Source organism: Pyxicephalus adspersus, chromosome 3 (genome assembly GCF_032062135.1).
Source record: "Pyxicephalus adspersus chromosome 3, UCB_Pads_2.0, whole genome shotgun sequence".
NCBI classification, from domain to species: domain Eukaryota; kingdom Metazoa; phylum Chordata; class Amphibia; order Anura; family Pyxicephalidae; genus Pyxicephalus; species Pyxicephalus adspersus.
The window spans coordinates 80457049-80477902 of record NC_092860.1 but is presented as its reverse complement, the minus strand read 5'-3'; the positions used below and the strand labels follow the sequence as shown (position 1 = coordinate 80477902).

The following is a 20854-nucleotide window of genomic DNA, read 5'->3' as shown; positions in this document are numbered from 1 at the left end:
ACAGGACTTTTGGCTAGGTTAGTGACTGAGAATGAAACCTGGCTCCACATCTATGATCCTGAAACCAAGGAACAGTCAAAGGAATGGCGCCACAGCAGGTCCCCAAGGCTGAAGAAGTTCTGAACCCAGAAATCGGCCAAAAAAGTCATGGGGTCCATTTTCTGGGACAAAGACTGCATTCTGTTGGTGGACTACCTACCTCAGGGCTCTAGTATCACTGGACAGTATTATGCTAACCTCCTGGACCAGCTGAAGGAAGCAATTAGGACGAAACGCTGTGGAAAGTTGACCAAAGGGATCCTTTTTTTGCAGGACAACTGTGCACACGTCCAATGTTGTGGCCACCAAATTGAACACCCTGGGTTTCCAATTGGTCCACCAGCCCCCCTACTCACCTGTCCTGGCACCTTCACGTTTTGAGGACATTTCTGACATCAAAGAAGCTGCTGAGAGCTGGTTTGCAGCCCAACCAAAGAACTTTTATTTGAACGGTCCAAAAAAGATGCAACTACACTGTACCAAGTACATCAGTCTCCAGGGGGAATATGTTGAATAAATGTGTTATTTCGTAACTCTGGCTCGCTTCTTTCAGGCCACCCAAGCCAGGAACTTTTCAGCACCCCCTGATATAGGCTCAGAAATATTTCTTTGTGATTACAGAAATATTTTTCCAGACCTGGCCCTATTCTGACATAAAACTGCTGGAATTAAGGGTGAACCTAAAAAGAATTCTTCCTAATTGAGACATGGTCACACTGCTCATCTGGACAAAGCAACAGTCTCTTTGAACTGGGCATTGCCTCAACCCCTTACACTTCACAAGTCTTTGCTTTTCTGTAGCTAGCACACAGATTAGCTTTTTTGGTAACCAGGTAAAGATTTTCAGAATACCTGCAGTTATATAATACTGGTAGTTGCTCATTCTGCACTTGTTTGTCTTTTAGGAAAGTAAAAGTCACCAAGTGAAACTTCTGTGAAAACCAGACATTTTGGCAAATCTGTCAGAGAATGTATGCTGTCACCTAAAACAAATGAAATACTGCATACTCATCCACCGTTACCACATCCGTTAATTTAAAATAATCCTTTGTGTTGTCACATTTAGCGGAAATACTGCCAACATTTATACATACAGACTTTTCCAAGAGGAAGATGAGTAACAATGGAACTCTGACAGACAATATGAAATCATAGAAGAAAAAATATGGAGCATCTGGTTTACTAGTCACCATGCTGAACCTTTTCCTGCATTATCTTTAGTTGTTGAGAGATTAGTCTGAAACTAAAGAATGAAAAGAATTTTTACAAGTGCATTGCATATGATTTTAAGTATACTTGTGCATAGACTAAGAGCACTAAACTCTAAAGCCCCAAGTATTAAAACAAGCCATCGTAGACCTCTCTAGCTGCTTGAACTTCCAAGAAATCCATTCTCATAGATCTTCAAAGACCATAACAGAATTAAAAAATGCTAAACTGCAGTCTGTTTCTAACAATTTAGAAACATCTGCTGTGAGTTTACATTAGTGGGCTAGCTGCCTTTCAAGATCTTTACTGCACCTTATGTGAGTTCCCCTTTTAAAAATGCACCATCCTGTAGGTCATTATTGCATAAAGGTACAGGTGAGGCCCATAGTGCAATAATTCTTCCTATCTGCCTGATCGCTCTAGAAAACTGTCAAAAAAGCTAAGCCATCCATGGCAATAAAGATGGCCAAAGATTGTATTCAGAAAGAGAAGATAGAGGAAGATGGCGGACCCTGGAATGGAATAGGTATAATAACATTATTATTAATAATAACAATAATAGGTACAGTTGAGTATCCCAGGTTTAATTCTGCTTTAATTATTCATATTATGGACACAGGTTCACTTTCAAATTGCCTTTTCTATTAAAAGTGGAACTATCCACATAAACAAGGTTTTTAATACATGAACACACATTGATAATATACAGTAATTCATAAAACTGATCTTTTTCACATGCATGCCTAAACAAAACCTAAGTAGGTTACAGTTCCATAATAAAATAGTAATTTTACATTTAAAAAATGTAATTCTTTTTCTACTATCTTGCTATTCCTGTTTAAATGTAATGTATTTTAATTACAACCTAAAAAGAAAGATATTGTCCTGGCTTATAGCATTACTGTTCCTTTTAATTCATTAGGAGCTGTGATTGTCGCTTTTTTGGTATTGCACCCACATTAAAGAACCATTTTAAGCTGTCAACTTACGGTTAACATATGGTTTAGTTTATCCAGTCCATATGTAGAAGCTACTACATTAGGTCTGATGTCTTATTAATTGTATTTAGTCATTGTTTCCATAAAACCCGTCTATTTCTACTAAAAATAATTCTAATAAATCAGTGAAAAAACAGAATTATAAATTAGCACATTTCTATTAAACAGTATGAAACCACAGTATTGGAAACATTTTGGATTTTGATTGCTTTAAACTAAACCTGTTGACAAATTCCATGGGGTATCTGGGTAAAGCAATAACAGACTTTACATTATTATTTAAAAAAAAAAGATAATAATTAAAATGTTCTCATAAATCCTTATCTTAAAAAAAAGAAAACACCCTTTTGTGCAGTCCACCAAGATATTTTGCAATCTTTCGGACTTTCCCACTGTCTTTTTCCAACATTTTGTTGCCTGGTACTGACTTTTACTTCTTGTTTCATGCATGTAGATAAAGTAGTTTTAGGTGTAACAAACTGTAGTGGTAAAGCAAATATATAATACTCTTCTGTTGCCTTTTTCTAACATTAAAGGAGGCAGCAAGACAAAAACAAAGATAACAACAAAACCATATACACTGAGGTCAGCTGACTACCTGAATATATCAAATGGCCGGGTTTTCCATTAGTGGATTTTTTTGGTCTTTGATGGCACAGGTATATTCCAAGATTACAATGCCAGGATTCATTGGGCCTAAATTGTGAATAAAACTTTCAGGGAACATAAGATATCATTTTCACAGAAGGACTAGCCACCACAGAGTTCATAACTTAGCAATGTTGTGATCTTTGTGATGTATTAGAGAAAACATTACACTCTCCCATCATCAAAGCAAGATGTTAAAGAAAAAGTAATGCAGTTATTAATGAAAAAAAAAGTTGTGACTCTATTGTATCAGCTTATTGAAATTATACCAGGACGAATATATGCCATAATCGAAGCTGAAGTTGGTCCAATGAAATATTAGAAATATAGGAGTTTGTGACTTTTTTAGACACGCAGTCTATATGCCAGCTTTTCCCAAACCTTTTACATGGGGGAACCCTTGAAATAACTTTCAGGTCTTGGGGAATATTACTACTGTAATTACTATATTAGCTCACTGTACATTAGTGTGGTGGTCAGAAAGAATGTCTCCCTTACAGATGGCCAAAAAGATCCCTTGTATCAGTTAAACTAACCTGAGAGGCAAACATTGGTTGGTCATTGCTGATGGAACCCCTATCAACCTCTGGAGGAACTCTAGGGTTCCAAGGGATCCTGGTTGGGAAACTCTGCTATATGCCATAGCTGCTTTTTCTATAGAAATTAAACAGTTGCTAAACACACAAAGCATTAAGAACAGGCGTTCACTGCTGTAGAACACTTTTGTTTGCAAAAGTGACCCATTGTTTGTCTGTCATCAGTGTATCAATAGCACCAAAATGATGTGGTTTTCAGAGATATTTCACAGTACTGAAAATGACGTACATGTATAATGAATTTCTATTTTCTGCATTACTGGAGCCACACCTTGGCTGTTTTTATTCTACGTGAATTAACACTGGAATGACATGTGTGTCTATGGCATGGTGTGAATCACTGATAAGATCTATTCTACAAAAGTAATAAAGGTGAAGCAGATGTTTAAGTGTATACCTTTTATTCATGTTTAGGACATTTTTGACTAATGGACTGTTGTGTAACAATTTGTTAGCAAAAAAGAGGATATACTTGTCCCATTCACATTTTGTCGAGAAAGGCATTCAGTAGCACTCCTTACCAGAATGTATTTATATCATATAATGTATAGTTATGTTAATCACTGAAAGCACAACAAAATATGATTGCGGATCCACATGACTTGTGAAGAGGTAGCAAGGGAGGAGCAGGGCAACTGACCCTTGGCTACTGCTGTTGTTACAGTGCCCTCATTTATACCAGAGTATACTTGCTGTAATGTTGAAGTGTTGTGTATTTAACAGAAGTAACAGCTGTCCTATTTCTGTTATGACTGCTCAAAAATAGAAACTTCTATTGTGTCAATTTTTAGGCCCCTACTGTTCATAATGGTTTTCTTCCCCCCAATTATTACAGGGTACAAATGTATTGTGGTGGCAGATGGGGGGAACCATTGAGTGGCAATTTTTTCAATGTACTTTTGTTCACAGTTTGCTTTTAGACATAAAACACATATAGAGTCAATACCTAAAAAGAAAAAAAAACTCCAAACATGGGACACACCAGTCTCGATTTATTTAAAGCTGTCCAAGACTGGAGAAAATAGAATATCAAGGGAGAACCTGAGTGATCCAACAAACCAAAAATAGGTTTTATCATAATTTGGCACCAAGAAAATAGGGCTTTTGAAGATATGGAGCGTCGTGGACCACCAAAAATATAAACTTCTATTGTGTCAATTTTTGTGCCCCTACGGTTCATAATGTTTTTTTCTGACCCCCCAATTACTACACTGTACAAACGTAATATAGGGGCCATGGCAATGCACTGAGTGGCAATTTCTTTAATGTACTTTTTTTCACAGCTTTTAGTGATAGAATTACTTTAAAACCATCGTGACTAATCAGGTCTATCCTGTTCCACACTGTACCCAAAACAATCAAATTTGAGTAATATTCCAATCTTGTAGCTCATAAGTAGTTTTACTATAACTTTTTAATAATGTAAAAGCTATTGAAGAAAACATTTCAGGAACAAGATCAATTCATACCAGGTCTTTGATTAAAAAAATGTATACCGTATTTTTCGGCGTATAAGACGCACTTTTTCTTCCCCAAAACTGGGGGGGAAAAGTGGGTGCGTCTTATACACCGAATACATGGTAAAAAAAAAAAAAAACATACTCACCCGATACCGCGATCCCGCGATGCTGTGGGCTTCTTCTTCTCCTCGCTCTCCTCCTGGCTGCAGCGCGTGTCCCCTCCTCCTCTGAGCGAGGAGAAGCCGACACGCATACCCCCGCGATCCCATAAGCGATACATTGACACAGAGTGATTTTTAAGTATTTTGTTCAGAATCTTTTTTTTCTAGGTTTTTCTTGTTTAAAATTGGGTGCGTCTTATAGGCCGGAGCGTCTTATACACCGAAAAATACGGTAATCAGTGGTTGTTCACACTGAAAACCAGATGTCAAACTAATAAGGAGATCCAAAGGTATACACAACTGAACTTGAGCGCAAATCTTGACTTTTCCCCTAAAAGTTAGATGTCTTTATCTGGATGTAGTATATGTTCAGCGTCAGTGGACCTGATTTATTAAAGACTGGAGAAGATAAACTATTATGAGTGATCTAGAAAACTTGGAATGGATCAGGATTGAAAATATTTGGCAAATAATAGAAAATACTTTTTAGAAAACATATTCTAGGTAAAAGACACTAGATATTTGTTTCCCCAGGATGGATTAAAATTGATGCGCTCCTGCTGGCTCCTGCACACTTCCGGGTTGTACTGAAAATGACACAGGTATGCATCCTGCGCTCCGGTTTGGAAAACAGGTGTCATATTCAATAGCCCGGAAGTGGTGCAGGTTTTTGGCAAGCCTGCTATCTGACATGGATTACAGGTACGGTATTACTAATGAGGGGATGGCTTGCGCTTCAGTTTGGAGCGCGCGCCACTCAGTTTACACAGGTGGTACTGGGCTGCATCTGATACATCCACTATTTATACACTAAGATACAATATTGTAAAAAAAAATATACATGCTTCAATAATTAGAAATTGATTGTATTTTTTAATGTTTTAGGGTTTACAACCAATTATATATCAAGCGATTTACCATTTGTATGTTTTTTTGGTCTGAGGAAGCAGACATTTGTTCTGTGAAATGCGGTACCAATGGATACCACTAATAGATATTTATATGAAAATATGTAATGATTGAAATGATAGTTCTATTATGAAGATTTGATATTATTGTGGTGATAAAAATTGTGCTGTTAAATATTGTGGATAAACATTATCATGGCAGCAGTTTCTTGATTAATTGATAAGTTGATTTTATTATTGAATGTTTTATTAATGATGTTTCAATAAAAATATGATTATTTACCTGATTTTTATTGTAGTATATCTTCAAAAGCCCTGGTGCAAAATTAAGATAAAATCTATTCTAGGTTTGTGAGATCACTCCATTCTTCCATGATAATCTATTTTCTCCAGTCTTGGAGAGCTTTAGTTAAATTGAGACTGGTGTGGCCCATATTTGGTGTTTTTTTTTTCTTTTTCAGTTTTAAATGTATACATGCTTTATGTCTGCCTTGATGCATTTGTCTCATCTGTTTATTGTACTTAGCAGCCCCACCTTCACTAATCAGAGCTGGTGTGTCTGTTTAGCTTGGTTTCTCCTAACACTTACATTTTAGCCTCTGACTGCCCCTATTTTTGGGCTAGAGCTTTCAGTCTTGTATATCCTGTTTATATATTTTTGCTTAGTTTTGTAATCTTCATTATCTGACCTGTATTAGTCTATGTGCATTGTCTTTTGCTTAGAATCTCAATGATCTGAGATTTTTTGGTTCACTTTATAGCCCTGTTTGTCTGTCTTTATGGCATCTAATTCAGTTTCTGTGTAAAAGTTGCTCCTAGTTACAATTCCATTTGTTCCTGTCTTTGTACTCATGCTGTGTCTCGTCTATCTACAGATGGTATCCTTCCAGGTATCCACACCTTTGAAGGCTCTGGAGAAGACCAGATACTCTTAATCTATGCTTCCTGTGACATCCATTTACCATGTCCTGCATTATACTATACTCTTACCAACAAGCTTCTTTGGCCTGGAAGTCCCCGAATTTCCTGAACCCATTTACACAGTTGGTCTGAATAATTTTAAAATCTCCAATACTGGTGAAGATAGACTATCAGTGGAGAACCTGTGTGGTCTGCTAAATCTGGTCCAGGATTTGCAAACCGTTAGGAAAGATTTTTAAGAAATCCATTCCAAGTTTGCTGGATCATCCAGATTTCCCCATAATAGTCTATCTTTTCTATTCTTGGAGAGCTTAATTAAATCAGGCCCAGTGACTAATTTTTTGTATTTCATTGACTATCTCTACTCACCACCTACTTTCTGTGACTACAGTTAAGTCCCGTCTCTCCTCATATAGACACTTCAAATATATTCCACTGTAATGTAGGAATGATGGGAAATGTAGTATGGCATTGGTCCCATGGGTACATCTGATTTACCATGAAATAAGAGATGAAAAAACAAAAACTTTATTTCTGGTCTGAATTTGCCGTGTTCGATTTTGGGTTGAGTTGGATTAGGCAAAAACAATTTGGGGAACCTTTGATTGAATATTTCTTGGGCCCATGTATTTTTGCTACAGTTTAGCTCTCTCATTTTTGGGGGGATTTTATAGGCATCAATACATAGACATAAAAACCATACTAAATGTAATTCTGTTTGTTAAAAATCCATGTGTGCATAGGTTCTTCAATGTAAATTAAACATCACAGAGGCATTACACCTCCAGACATAGAGCATAGGTACCAGACGTTGGATCATAATTTACCATACCATTTTACAACAATATAGCCTAATGCTGCAGAATATACATAATGTTCTTTTCAGGAGTTATTTTAACTGGTAAGCAAGTGCTCTTAGTTCCTTGTTTCAGAACATTTTGCATACATAATCTGCTTCTTCAGGAAGATAAATTATATGATGGGGTAATATCATACATTATGTGAAATTATCACCAATTCATCCCCTCGGGTGCCATATAAAATATCCTGGATGGTGGTACACAAAGCTCACAGAACCTAGAAGGAAGTCACTAGTAGTTTGGGTCTGTATGGGACAAGATCTGGCTCAGAGTCCTGTCAATTGCTTTATTTTAACTAAAAAGGAACTGTTATCTATATCTACACAACACAATGAACAATGGTTTTACTTTTTGAACTTGTTTGTAAAATGCAGTTGGACTTTATATTCTATACACATTTAATTCTATGAATTAGTGGTTTCTCACAAATATACAAACAGGATACATATATTAGTTTGCAATTGCTCCAAACACACAACTACAATATATTTTACTGCTGACCTTTCACAATAACAGCAAGGGGGAAAAATATAGAACTTTCTTACTTTTTCCTTTAGCATGAATGTATACATTTGCCCAAATGCAAAAACACAACAGACTTGACAGACCAATACCTGATGCTATTGTTAACCTTTCCCTGCTGCTTTGTTTGTCTGCTGATGGTTTATATAGTCCATGTAAGCCCTTTATCAGTCTAAGCCAGAGCTTAAACTAAGCACTGCATGGAGAAAAAAAGGCCAAGGGTCACGTGCTTCCACAAATCCAGTAGTTAGTATATAATGGGACGATGGTTAGTGAATCGGTCATTGGGAGAGTAAATGGAAGGTATCTAGACCACTTTTCCTTGAGTTTTCTAACACAGGGGAACCCTTGAAATAATTTTTAGATCTTTAGGGACCCCCTGCTATAATTAGTACATTAGAGTGGTGGTCATTAGGAAGAATGCCTCTTACATTACTGACAAGTGGGAAGAATGCCCCCTTACAGATAGCCAAAAAGGTCATTGGGGTCAATAATTCTGATCTAAGATGTGCAAATTGCTGATCGCACAAGGAACCCCCAGCAACCTCTGGAGGAACCCTGGTTGAGAAATATTGATTTAGACAGCAGACTGTTAACTGGACTTTTACTTTTGTCTGTAATGGGCAATGCAACTTCAGGCAACTATTTTAAGTGTACACATTTGCAGTGAAACCGGCAATATAGATAAATATATTTATATATAAAGATATAAGAAATTCATAAATTCTTTTAAACTATATGTGCACCACAGTGATTTTTTTTTCGACAATGAACAAAAGTTACAGGTAAATGAAATGGCATATTTCATATGTAAGACTTTCAGCCTTTTAGGAAAAGTTTTATGATTTAAATTTACAGACCTGACTTCATGCACATCAAATAGCACTCATGGGATTTCATGAATAACTAGACTATTTACTTAAGCTCCCATCCATAGCCAGAATGTGGAAGAAAATTTTTACTAGCTTTTAACAGTAGAGGTATTATTTTCTGCCCAAAGCTGTCATGAAGCTTTTGTCCAAAGGAAAGAAAAAAATGTAACTGCTGGCTCAAAAGGACCTGTATATGAAAAAGAAAAACAATATGATTTATTGATCGGGGCAAAGGTTAGACTAACATACTCAACCAGTGTATGACAATGTTGTTTCAAGCTAAATGTATCAAAGTTTAAAAAAATCATGAAGCACTTCTCTAAACACGTACTCTTCTTTGCACTCAATGACATGCAAATGCTTATCTAGAAATTTAGTAATAAATTATATTTCCTTGTTGCCAGTACCCACAATATAAACCTCAACATTATGGACTGATTAATGTAATTTTTGATCTGACTTTTCTGTCTTAATAAATGCTCACAGAAAACATCAACATTATTAATTTTTTCCTGTGTGCTTTGCTTGTAAATCTGGTCACTTGTTTGACATTCATTTGAAGAATATGCTCTTCCAACAATTCTATAGACTAATAAAGTATAGCTTTACTATTTATGTCTGTGTCCCCATTAACTAATCCTGCCTTACCAATGTGCTTTTGTCTGTGTCTCCATTCAAGATTTCCTATTACTTTCTGTGCTGATTGGAAAGGAGGGACTATCACTCTAATAGGGACAGCAATAAGATCCTAACGCAAGCTCTGAACCTCCTCTGCTTTGTTCGAAAACAAATATAAGTTTTGTCTAGGGTTCAGATTTTAACTTCAATTTCAATGTAGGCCAAATAAAAAGTCACAGGGATAAACCTGCTGATGTGAAGGAGTAACTTATTTTGCCACGAAGAGTGATTTCTGCTACTGTACATACGTATTCTTTATCTTGTCAGTAAAAATTCTACACAACAAAAAAGGGAGCAAACATTTTGTTGCTATGTCATGCATCAATTAGCTAGCTGTTCAAGGAAAAGACCTTAAGAGACCCTGCAAAAATGGGTCACCTTTCTCATTGTCTGTTTTTCTCAGTCTCAATGGTCTTGGTTTATTAAAGCTCTCCAAAACTGGGGAAGATATACTACCATGGGAGAACCTGGGTGATTCATCAAACTTGGAATGGATTTCCAAAATAATTTGGGACCAGATCTATTCCAGGTTTGCTGGATCGAGCAGGTTCACCCATAATAATCTATATTCTCCAAACTTAGAGAGCTTTCATAAATCTGGTCCAATCTGTCCATCTAAATTCACCTATATCTACTGCACCAGCATACCTTTAAAAATCTTTGATGTTGAGATAAACAGTGAAATAAAAAGCTTTTATCAACACAGAAGATACTGGGTATAGATGGCCTCTATCCATCTGGGTGACCAATGACCAGCAGTAATTAGTATGTTTACTTAAAACGATCTGCCGACCTGTGGCTGAGAAAAGCTACTTCAACATTTTCATGGTTTTTCCAAAAATTGTAATTTATTCTGAACTTCAAGTATACAGCTAAAGAGTTGGCAAACATATATGTAAACTACTTACCAAAGGATTTGCAATCATAGTTAGCCAGTCCTATGATCCAGGCACCCCTGGACCCCAGATAGAACATTCAGCTTTGGCACCTCTCTGCAGAATATGCTGCAAGTAAAGCCCATCTGTGGGCTCCCTCCAAATCCCATGGACCACTGATGTTCTTTAGGTATTTTATGCTTTTTTTACCCAGCCACCCTTCACTGAGCCTTTTTTTAACTTTTCCAGTATGAGTAAAGCTGCCTATTATTAAACCTGAATGACAGATGACATTATGTGTGGAACAAAGAGATGCTGCAAGAGACAGTTTTGGAATGAAGTTCAGTATAGAAGCTTCTTTTCTTCTTTTTAACAATACCCTGAGGGTGTTTAAAAGAAAATAAATCAGCTTGGAATCTGGATTTAAGCCATACAGCCTGTTCCAAAGCCCATATCTTGAGACTGGACAATGAACAGACAGCAGCACACACACAAGGTCATCCCTCTGCTCTTCCATCCTTTGCTGTATAGCACTGTAGAGACTTAAGGATCCAACATTCTATTCTTTATCTCCCTGTCCAAGTCTCCCAACTTCTTGTGTGTGTGAGTGAAAGTGGGTTCAAAGACAAGATACAACAATTTCCATGAACTATAAAGGCCTACATTTTTAAGGAGCAGATTTGGGGCCATTATATGTGTCCTTTTAGAAATCTTAATACAAACATTTACATATTTTAGGTATAACTCATACTTTGAGTTATATTTGCAGTCTTTGAAGACAAGTTTTGCAACATTTTGCAAGCTTTCCCTCCTATTTATTTGTTATGGTGTAAAAGAGAAAGCTGAACTCATCAGTCTGCTGTTTCTTCTTTTACTGCCAGTTACAGGTTGAAAGAACTTATAAGTATTACTTTACTGCAGACGACTGGACAGGCAGAAATGCAGATACTTTGGAATAACATCTACCCATGTGATTTATTGCTATGGGCTCATCTTTTACATGTTTGCCTAATAAATAAAAAACAGTTAATTTGACATACTTTTGTAAGTAAAAAAAATATATACATATTACAGGGTAAGACTAAGTTTAGACAGCGGTGGGAGTAGCAGTTCCTGGACGGATCTTGGTGGCTGAACCATTGCCAGTGGTTTGGTAGTCCCCACAGCTGCTCTGGTTTTTAATAAACTCGCATTTCAACATTTGACAGCAGGCATAAGCTGGTAGTACTCAACCATTCACTACCTTCCCCTATGGTTGTGGGTTACGTGTCTCAACCATAGGCACAGCCATGAGGATCTGCTAACCACACCGCAATCTCAACATTCATCTGAACTTAGCCTAAATATATATATATATATATCATGATCATCTGTGCCAATTCACATATATGATATGTTATGCTGATATATATATATATATATATATATATATATATATATATTTATATTTATCATTTTACATTGTAACAAACTACTCTTTTTTAAGTTTCCCCAAGAATAAAAATGACATGCAATATATAATAGGAAATAAACTGTTGTATGAAAAACAGAGGGCTAATATATTTGCTAAGGTCCTCCCTTCAATAGCCATCATGACAAATGCAATAATAAATTGGGTTTGTAGCCAGGTACATATTTTGTACAGATATCGGATATACCAAGGTTTTGAAGCACAGTCTAAATTCTTATGTATTCTGTAATCAGCTTCCACCATCAAACCCCAGCACAAAAAGCCAAAGATTTGCCCAGGGTACAGTCCATGCCACCAAGCTGAGAACGCAAATGTGCACAAAACGGGTCTTGTCCTGCAGTTTCCAAATACAAGTCTTCTAAGCCACATGGTGGTGCTTTTGTTCCATGTCCTGGCAAACACTGAAATTTTATTAGTTGTTTCTAAGGTAAAAATATTGATGTCAGAAACTACAGCATGTGAACATATGGAAAATCCTGCTGTGTGAAATAGGGCTTCATCTAGTAGCCAGTGGGAGTAATAAGTAAGTTTGAATATCAGCGCTGTGCTCCACATCACATATATACAGTCTAGGTGTCTGCAGTCCATGAGGTCACATTGGAAGGTAATCTTCTCAAGCAGAACAGCTCGAAGTATTTGAAGCAGCATAAACATTGTTACTCCTTTAATTAACATCCAGGCTGGTCTGAAGTTAGGACACAAGGAAACTTTATTAACCTGCTGCTGGAAGTCCACAAATGAACAAAGTGGACCACCCAAAAGTGCAGGAAAGAACATAAGATAAGAAAGTATGGCCAGTACATTGGACCTCCCCTCTTGGGGATGGGAACTTTTCTCCTTTGTACATTGTTTTACTGTAAATGTTATTTTTCTTTCATGGAGATCTATAGCAAGATATGTGACTTTCTGAGTCAAGATCATGAGAGATGAAATCAAAATAGATAACCTAAAAGAGAATGTACTTTTAGAATATAAAGATGTTGTAACCTATAACAAAAAATCGTAATTTTCATTAAAAACCATATTAAAACCGTCAAAGCTGAACACCAGCTAAATAATGTTTTTTCCCAAGCTGCATATGCTAAAGATATTTCTGAATAAAACCTGTTTCATTACATACCTTATTATAGACCCAATGACATAATCAGTGTGTCTTTATGCATCCCAGGCAGCTCAAGACTGATTGGATGCTACACAAACTTCCTCAGCCCTGGTGCAAGTGGGCCTGTGGCTGGTCTTTCTGCCTAATTTAAAAATTTCTCCATTCTTGCCCAAAAAGCCCAGTCCAGGAGGCAAGTGTGGAGAAGTTGCTCGGAAAAAAGGTGCAGTAAATTAGGCCTATACTCGACACAATGTGCATTCTCCAAATGCAAAAAGTTTCATTTCTGGATTCTCTTGCCTGTCACCCCAGGGGGGACCTCAGACCCTCTACATCTCGGTCCCCAAGTCCACCCATCCATAACAGCAGGTGGTGCTGGAGAGTAAACCCCCTAGCTCTAGCATTTGTATTCCCATCCCTACAAGAACACATGGGGTTTTCTTCACCCTGGAACTGATAAGAACAGATACTATACTTGATCTTAAAAGGCTTAGAAGTGTGCTTACGCAACCTTATCTTACCCTTGCTATAGGCACTTACCCCCAAGATGAGTGAAAGTGGCCTCTAAAGTAAGCTATGGTTATTAGCTAGCGTTTTATCTTATAAAGAATATATATTATATATATATAATATATAGAATTACAGAGTTATACCTAAAAATCAAAGTATTTGTTTAATGTACTTACTTCACAGGCATGGTTTCCTCCAGATAATATTGCCTGTACATTAGCCATAGGTGACATACAGTTTGCCATGACATTTGTAGCAGAAATGTCCACTTATGGACAGATTCCCAGCTAACAATATAAAATAGTGCTGTGGAACAAAGGGCAGGGAGGAAGATTAATATAGCATACAGCCCCATGGAAACGCAAGCTAAAATCACTCCTCCAACTAGGAGATAAATGTATCTGAAACAAAGCACAATGTCAAAGTTAAAGAAGGAAACTAAATGATTTACTAATGCATATAAACATTATTTGGTACTTAAAATGAACCAGAGGTGGAAAAATAAATTGCAGGTGCCTTGCACACCACCTATGGTTCACAGGGGAGCTGGTTGGTATTTGCAGTGCAGTGTCCTGAATTATGGATTTGGCTCAAGTTAAAATTAACTAACATATTAAGCAACACAATATAAAACAGGGGTGGGAAAATTTCAATTTACAAACTGGTAGAAGCTATGATAAAGGAAGGGAAGAGGACCCTGCTTAAATGAGATTACAAATCCAGGAGGTCTGGGATGTAAGACCCAGTAGGAAGCGATATAAAACAATACGTTCTGCTGTATCTTTTTGTAAGTGCAGGCAGCCCAGGTACTCAGTTCTGACCGTTTAAAGGGGAGATTTTAATGAAAAAGTCTGCCAAAATAGATTTACCATTTTTTTTTTTACACTGCCACTACTGTTTTAAATTAAATATTCCATAGTCCATAGATGCTAAGAGCTAAATCTAATATGCAATAAAAAGACTGATTTGCTCAGTCAAGGCTAAAACATGGGCATTATTCCAAATACAATTGGCAGCCACTTTTGCCAAGTATAACATATGTTACATATATACATTTTTATATAAGCAGAACTGAAGGAAACATGCATTACTTAACTATTAGAAAGAGTGAATAAATTGTCTAAACAGTTTCAGCCAACCTGAACAAATTGTTCATTTGAGTAGCTGTGCCTGGACTCCTGGACCTGAACTGATGTATGATTAGAACATTACTTGAACATTACTAGAATAATGTAGATTAGTTTCAGAACAGAATGATAATTCTTTATATTTATAAAAGATATAAGGAAGATATGTGGCACCAAAGCATTAGCTTTCTTGCCAGGGAACTTGCATTTTACAGGGAATAGTTAGCATGCAATGTGCAATAGTTAGCAATAGTTAATGTGAAATTTGTCATCAAGGACTTGATTTAAAAATTCCAATTGTTTTACTGTCATGTTGATCCTTTCTGAATCATTTACTTGGACCAATTTTTTAAGTAAGGGTTTGGCTTGACTTGCTTTATGATCGTTCTAGGTCAATACATCAATTCAAGTATTGAAATAAAGGATAGCTGAGCAGGTAGAATTTTCAGAAGGGAGTCAGCACCCTCCATGTTTTGCATAATAGGTGTCCTTCAAGGTTTTGATTTTATAGTGAATTTGTGGCCAGACTATGGACAGTTGAGCTGCTAAAAGAATGATTATAATGACTTCAGTGCTTGCAATTTGATGAATTGTTCCACAATGTCTGTTGCAACAGAGATCAGTGAACTAATTTAGTGCTACTCTGAAATATGTTAACTATTGAAATACTGGCCACAGATTGACTTAAGAATAATTTACTAGCTCTGTTATTTTAGGCTGACCATTGACCAAAACACTATTAATTCTTTTCAGAATGGGTTGTTGACCTTAATAACAAAACTGCCAGTTTTAAAGAAGAAATCATTCTTGATGAGATACGGTATGTTGTCTTTTCAAATTTTTTAAAGCAAAACTATGAAAGAAATCAGCTAGTTATAAATAGACCTATCAATGTTTGGTAATCATTTTTTAAAACTCTTGCTCTTATACATAGTTATAATAGATATGTAGTGTACATGGGAGAAGCCATATTTTAATACTATTCCTACATTGTATCGCAGTACATTATGTGTGAATCTACTTTACCCCTCATTCTAGCAAAACTTATCTATTATTTCTGTTATTTTTTCCTAATATTTGCAAGTATAGATTTATTATATGGTTAGGAAATTCCCAGGGCATTAAGTGAAGATTTAGTAGTTATGTAGGGATGAGTTGATCTTCTTTCTTTTGTGTGTTTAAATTTAAACTTCAGCTCCTATATTATGAAAACAACACTTTTTACAACAAGGGAGCACATACAGAGGAAAATATGTGAAAAGAAGCCTAAAGCTCCACCTGCTGTCTGATCAAAAGTTTGCCTAAAATTCCTATTCAATATTTTTTATTTACCTGACATTTGTATTTATAAAATATATCTTTTTCTGTAGTACAGACCCTGACATTTAAATAAAAAAGTTACCAAACCACGATCTGGATTAGTAGCTAAACTACTCTATCTTTGTTGTGAATATACTTTTTGTTATCAGTTATTTAGCAGCCTTCTTTTGCTTAAGGACACACTCAGGGCGTATATATGAACTGGTGTCCCATCCACATGAGATAAAAATACATTTGTAAGCAGCATTTTGCAACTACCACTTCTAAGTTGAAACCTAACAGGGAAGAATGGGCTTTGCACCATAAAGTCACCTACCATGGGATGTGTTGCTTTATTCTGTATTAGGATAGCACAGGAATAATATTGGCACATTATGCAGTAAAACAACACAAGGGTCATTGTCACCTGCATGATATAATAGCATTATATTGGCTTACTTTTCCTTTATAAATTAATTATGCATGACCGATAATTTGGAGGACAGTAACACGTTCTGAATTAGCACATCAAAGCATACCTGAGTGTGATAGGCAAATGGCCAGAGGAGCAGAGATAACCATACAGCAAAGCACATGGGAAGGCCGCCATCTGGTACACAGCGACTCGATGAAATGTAACCTGAATGTAATCCATTAAAAGGCTTCTATTTACCAGAATGACAGGTAATGTGTCTGACAAGGATTACCTTCATCCCCAATGTGGAGCACACTCTATCTTCCTCCTTTTATACTGACACATGTCACAGGCCACACTATTGAAAATAAACACAGCAGACACTCAGTAGACCTGATAACCAAGGTGACCATGTTATCCTGAAGAAGATTTATTTATCCACATCAATGCAGGCCAATAAGTGTTTGTTTTTCTAAGAGCTGTTACCAGCACTTTTCTTTGTCTTTGAGTAAAAGGAGAATGGATGTGAAATCTGTGAAATGCTAAGCTTGCTAGGTTTACCAAAAATCCCCCATGTTGCTGATCAAGTGGACAGATAATGGGCAGGGGGAAATTGGAGATATCTTAATCTTTTTATCAGGTGGTTACAGTCCGCTGAAAGACTAATGGAAAAATAAGAATAGTCAGTCTTGCTACTGATGGGTAAAAAAATGATTCCCATCTAAGTACATGGGAATGATGGAAAACTATGCGTCTTTTTTTAAAAGGCAAATATTTACCAGCAGATTTGATTTTGTTCATTTTCTGTGGCACCTTTAAACTGGTTGGGTTTAGCTTTTATTTTCCTATACCTCAGCATTACCTATTTAAATTATGTATTATTTAAATTAGTACATCTTTGTAAAGATAAAAACAGTGCTAAGAAATTTTTTAGTAGTGGTGAAAAGTTAGAACCTTTGTCAGGTTTTTAATGCTGGCTGTATCCCTTCTTACTTTCTGCATGGCTACTAGGATGGATATTTAGGAGAAATCCTACAAAAAGAAATAATATTAAAAAAGTGAAAGAAGTTCTACCCTTCCCTCATGCTACACACAAAATTAAACTAAATTGGAATTTCAAATTAATGTAGGTTTAGTAGTAGTTATTGCAACTCCCACCTCATTACTGTTATTCAGGAAAGTCCTATGTAAGTTATGATTTGGCAGTAGTCATAGTTTACACAGGACACAGGTTTACATGTCACTGTTCCGATTGTCCCATACCCAGAAGCTCTACACATTACTCTTAGCTGTGGAACAATGTAAAGGTAGGTATATGCTTCTGAAATTTAAGTGGTCTATTGGTGAGGTCATAGACCAATATGATAAACATTTCTAAAACAAATTTTATTACTAAATCTTAAACTAAAACCATGGCTCAACCAAACTCATAGAAATAACAGGCACTGGCCGAGAGACTCCAAATTGAAAGTCTCTATTTTGAATTGAGATGAGACAAATAATAAATCTGACAATGTAAACATTTTCTTAAGGCACTCTGACCACAATGTTTGAAAAGTGTGTTTGCCTTTCCTAAAGAAGCAGAAGGATAAACTGTGAAATGTGTTGAAAAAAAGTATTTGTAAGTTTGCAATTTGATTCTAGTTTCAGCTGGATAACCTTTGGTCATCAATTAATATTATAAAACACTGTAAAATAACTTTTCATAATAAAGTAAAACTGTGGTTTCCAAATCAATTTATTATAGGAGAGTAAAGTCAAAATCTTTGTGAATTTTTTCATATGTTAGGCTCACTTGGTGATCTTCCCCACCTCCTGGATTGTAAACTCTCCTGGGAAGGGTCCTCCTCTCCTCTTGTGTCATTTGCAAACCCTATTTATTGTACAGCGCCGGCTAATATGTTGGCGCTTTATAAATCCTATTTATTATTATTATAATTATTAATAATAATTATAATAATAATAAAAATATCACAATAAAGAGGTTTAAAAAAATTGTACCTTGAATAGTTGTTTATTATGACCTGTTGAGATACTCTGAAAATCATTTTCTCTATGTTTACACTATATGTAATTTAATTGGGATGTGGCATCCACTATGTTTCATCTACAAAGCCAAAAATTCCCATGAGATTTGCAAATTATCTGTAAGGTAGATTTAATGGGGGTAAAGCTGTGTACACACTTGCAATTTTTGTCGTTGGAAAGGATCTTTCAGGTTCTTTTCCAACTACAAGGGAGTGCACGATGCATGAACGATGCTGTACATACAGCACCGTTCATGCTCTATGGAGAGGGGAGGGGGAGAGCGACGGAGCGGCACCCTGCTGCGCGCTCTCCCCTTCCCTTTCATTAGGATCGGTCGTCGTCCATCGTCCGTGGATCCGGCAGGTCGGTCGTTCGGACGATGGACGACACCGACTGTACACACGGCAGATTTTCGCCCGATATTTGGCCGATGCCGATTAATGGGCGATAAAAATCTGCCGTGTGTACGTAGCTTTAGTTTAGAGGTTAGATAACCTCTACATATGCAGCTCACGCTGTCACTGCAGGTCTTGGTCCTCCCTATCAGTCTCTGAACTTGCTTGCTATTATCCAACGACCTGCATGTCACTATATTTCCTTTCATATTTTCATTGCTAAATAATAATTATGCTTTTTTTTTAATTCTCTCTTTTCTCCCTAGGTCACCACTTCTCAGACCAATGAGGTTTCCACTTGCACTATACATTCCTACTGTGGCCTTTTTATGCAGCCTACCAAAAAAAGTAAGTCTATTATCTCTCAACCTAAGTAGTAGCATGTACAAAGGTTAGTCTCAACCCTGTAATTCTGTTACTCAATGGCCACAAATGGCTGCACCTGTCTGACATATGTTTTGAAAACACCTTCTTCAGGGAAATGGATGAATAGGCGGGTTAATTACTTTGGCATTCTGGAATGTATGCATTCACTTGATATGGAATCCTTGTTTTGTATTGTGACCTTTTCTTTTTGTTTACATTGAGCCTTGTAGTTGCCTCTTCTATCCTGCTTTACTCAGCCTTGCAATAAGCATGGGTTAATGTAGACATCTGCTAAAAAGCCCTGCCCACAAGTATTCACTTTTTTTCTTATATAAAATTATATGTAAAAATATAGATATATTTGTACACACACAGTATATATATATATATATATATATATATATATATATATATATATATATATATATATATATATAAATATATATCTCTAGTATAAAGAGTGGAGAGGGAGATGGGTGAGGGGCACCCTGCTGTGGAAATGTACAGCAGTTGTTCCTGCTTAGACATCCATTGATCCACCTTGGCGGATCAATAAATGATGTTGGGGAACCTCTGTACACATGTAGATTTTTGCCTGATCATTTGTCCCAGGCGACAATCATGTAGTCTAGAAAGAGAAAAAAAGACAGGCTTGGAATATGGCTTTTTTAGGTAAGTAAAAAGGGAGTTTATTTATTTTTGTAATGTTTAGTTGGGGGGGGGGGGGGCTAGTTTATCAGAGATTACCCTAAATAAATTGGGATTAGATCTACTTTAATGGTAAAGGACATTCGTCAGGGTTATGAGGGGGATCTAAGCATTCCAAAGCGCAGGGTTTTGTTATTAAAAGGTTCAGCACTGAGATTATTTTTTACTACAATTTATACTAGGCAAAAGATTAAGTCCTTAGGGTACATAAGAACAATTTAGTGATGCTTATAAGGTCTAGGTGGGCATGAGGCAGCAATAGGGTGTAGAATGGTATAACTGTTGTGTACAGATATACCAGTTATACAGTAGAGGTTATTCTAGGAAGCAACATGTACAATTCAGCAGCATCATAAAAGAAGCAATGTGGTGCAGTAGAGATGCATTTAAACAATTCATGGTTCATGTGTTCCAACACACTACAACAGTTTGTCTAAATGATTTCAGCTTGCTGGCTTCACTTGCTCATTAAAGAGCAGAACTCTAGAGCTAGCCATTAAATGTGCAAAAGAGGTCCAAGGTGAGTGAAGGAAGAGTATCCTATGCAGTCCCACTGCAGCCTTGGGTCCATATAGCAAACAGACCAGAAGAATGGCAAGCAAAGGGGAGAATCAAGACAGCTAGCCCTGTCCCAAAGCAAACAAAAGGGAACCACTACAGAGGCCTACATGATCTTTTTTCATGGATAC

At 36.5% G+C, this 20854-nt stretch overlaps 1 protein-coding gene across 1 annotated transcript; it reads right to left on the bottom strand.

Annotated features, from left to right (window-relative positions):
- Positions 1–12218: 12218 nt before the first annotated feature.
- On the bottom strand, positions 12219–16908 carry MBOAT4 (membrane bound ghrelin O-acyltransferase MBOAT4). The gene is made up of 3 exons (XM_072406806.1): positions 16793–16908; positions 14004–14228; positions 12219–13164 (listed from the first exon to the last, which is right to left on the bottom strand). The coding sequence occupies exons 1-3, from the start codon at positions 16906–16908 to the stop codon at positions 12219–12221; spliced, it is 1287 nt and encodes a 428-aa protein (XP_072262907.1).
- Between the last annotated feature and the right edge of the window lie 3946 nt (positions 16909–20854).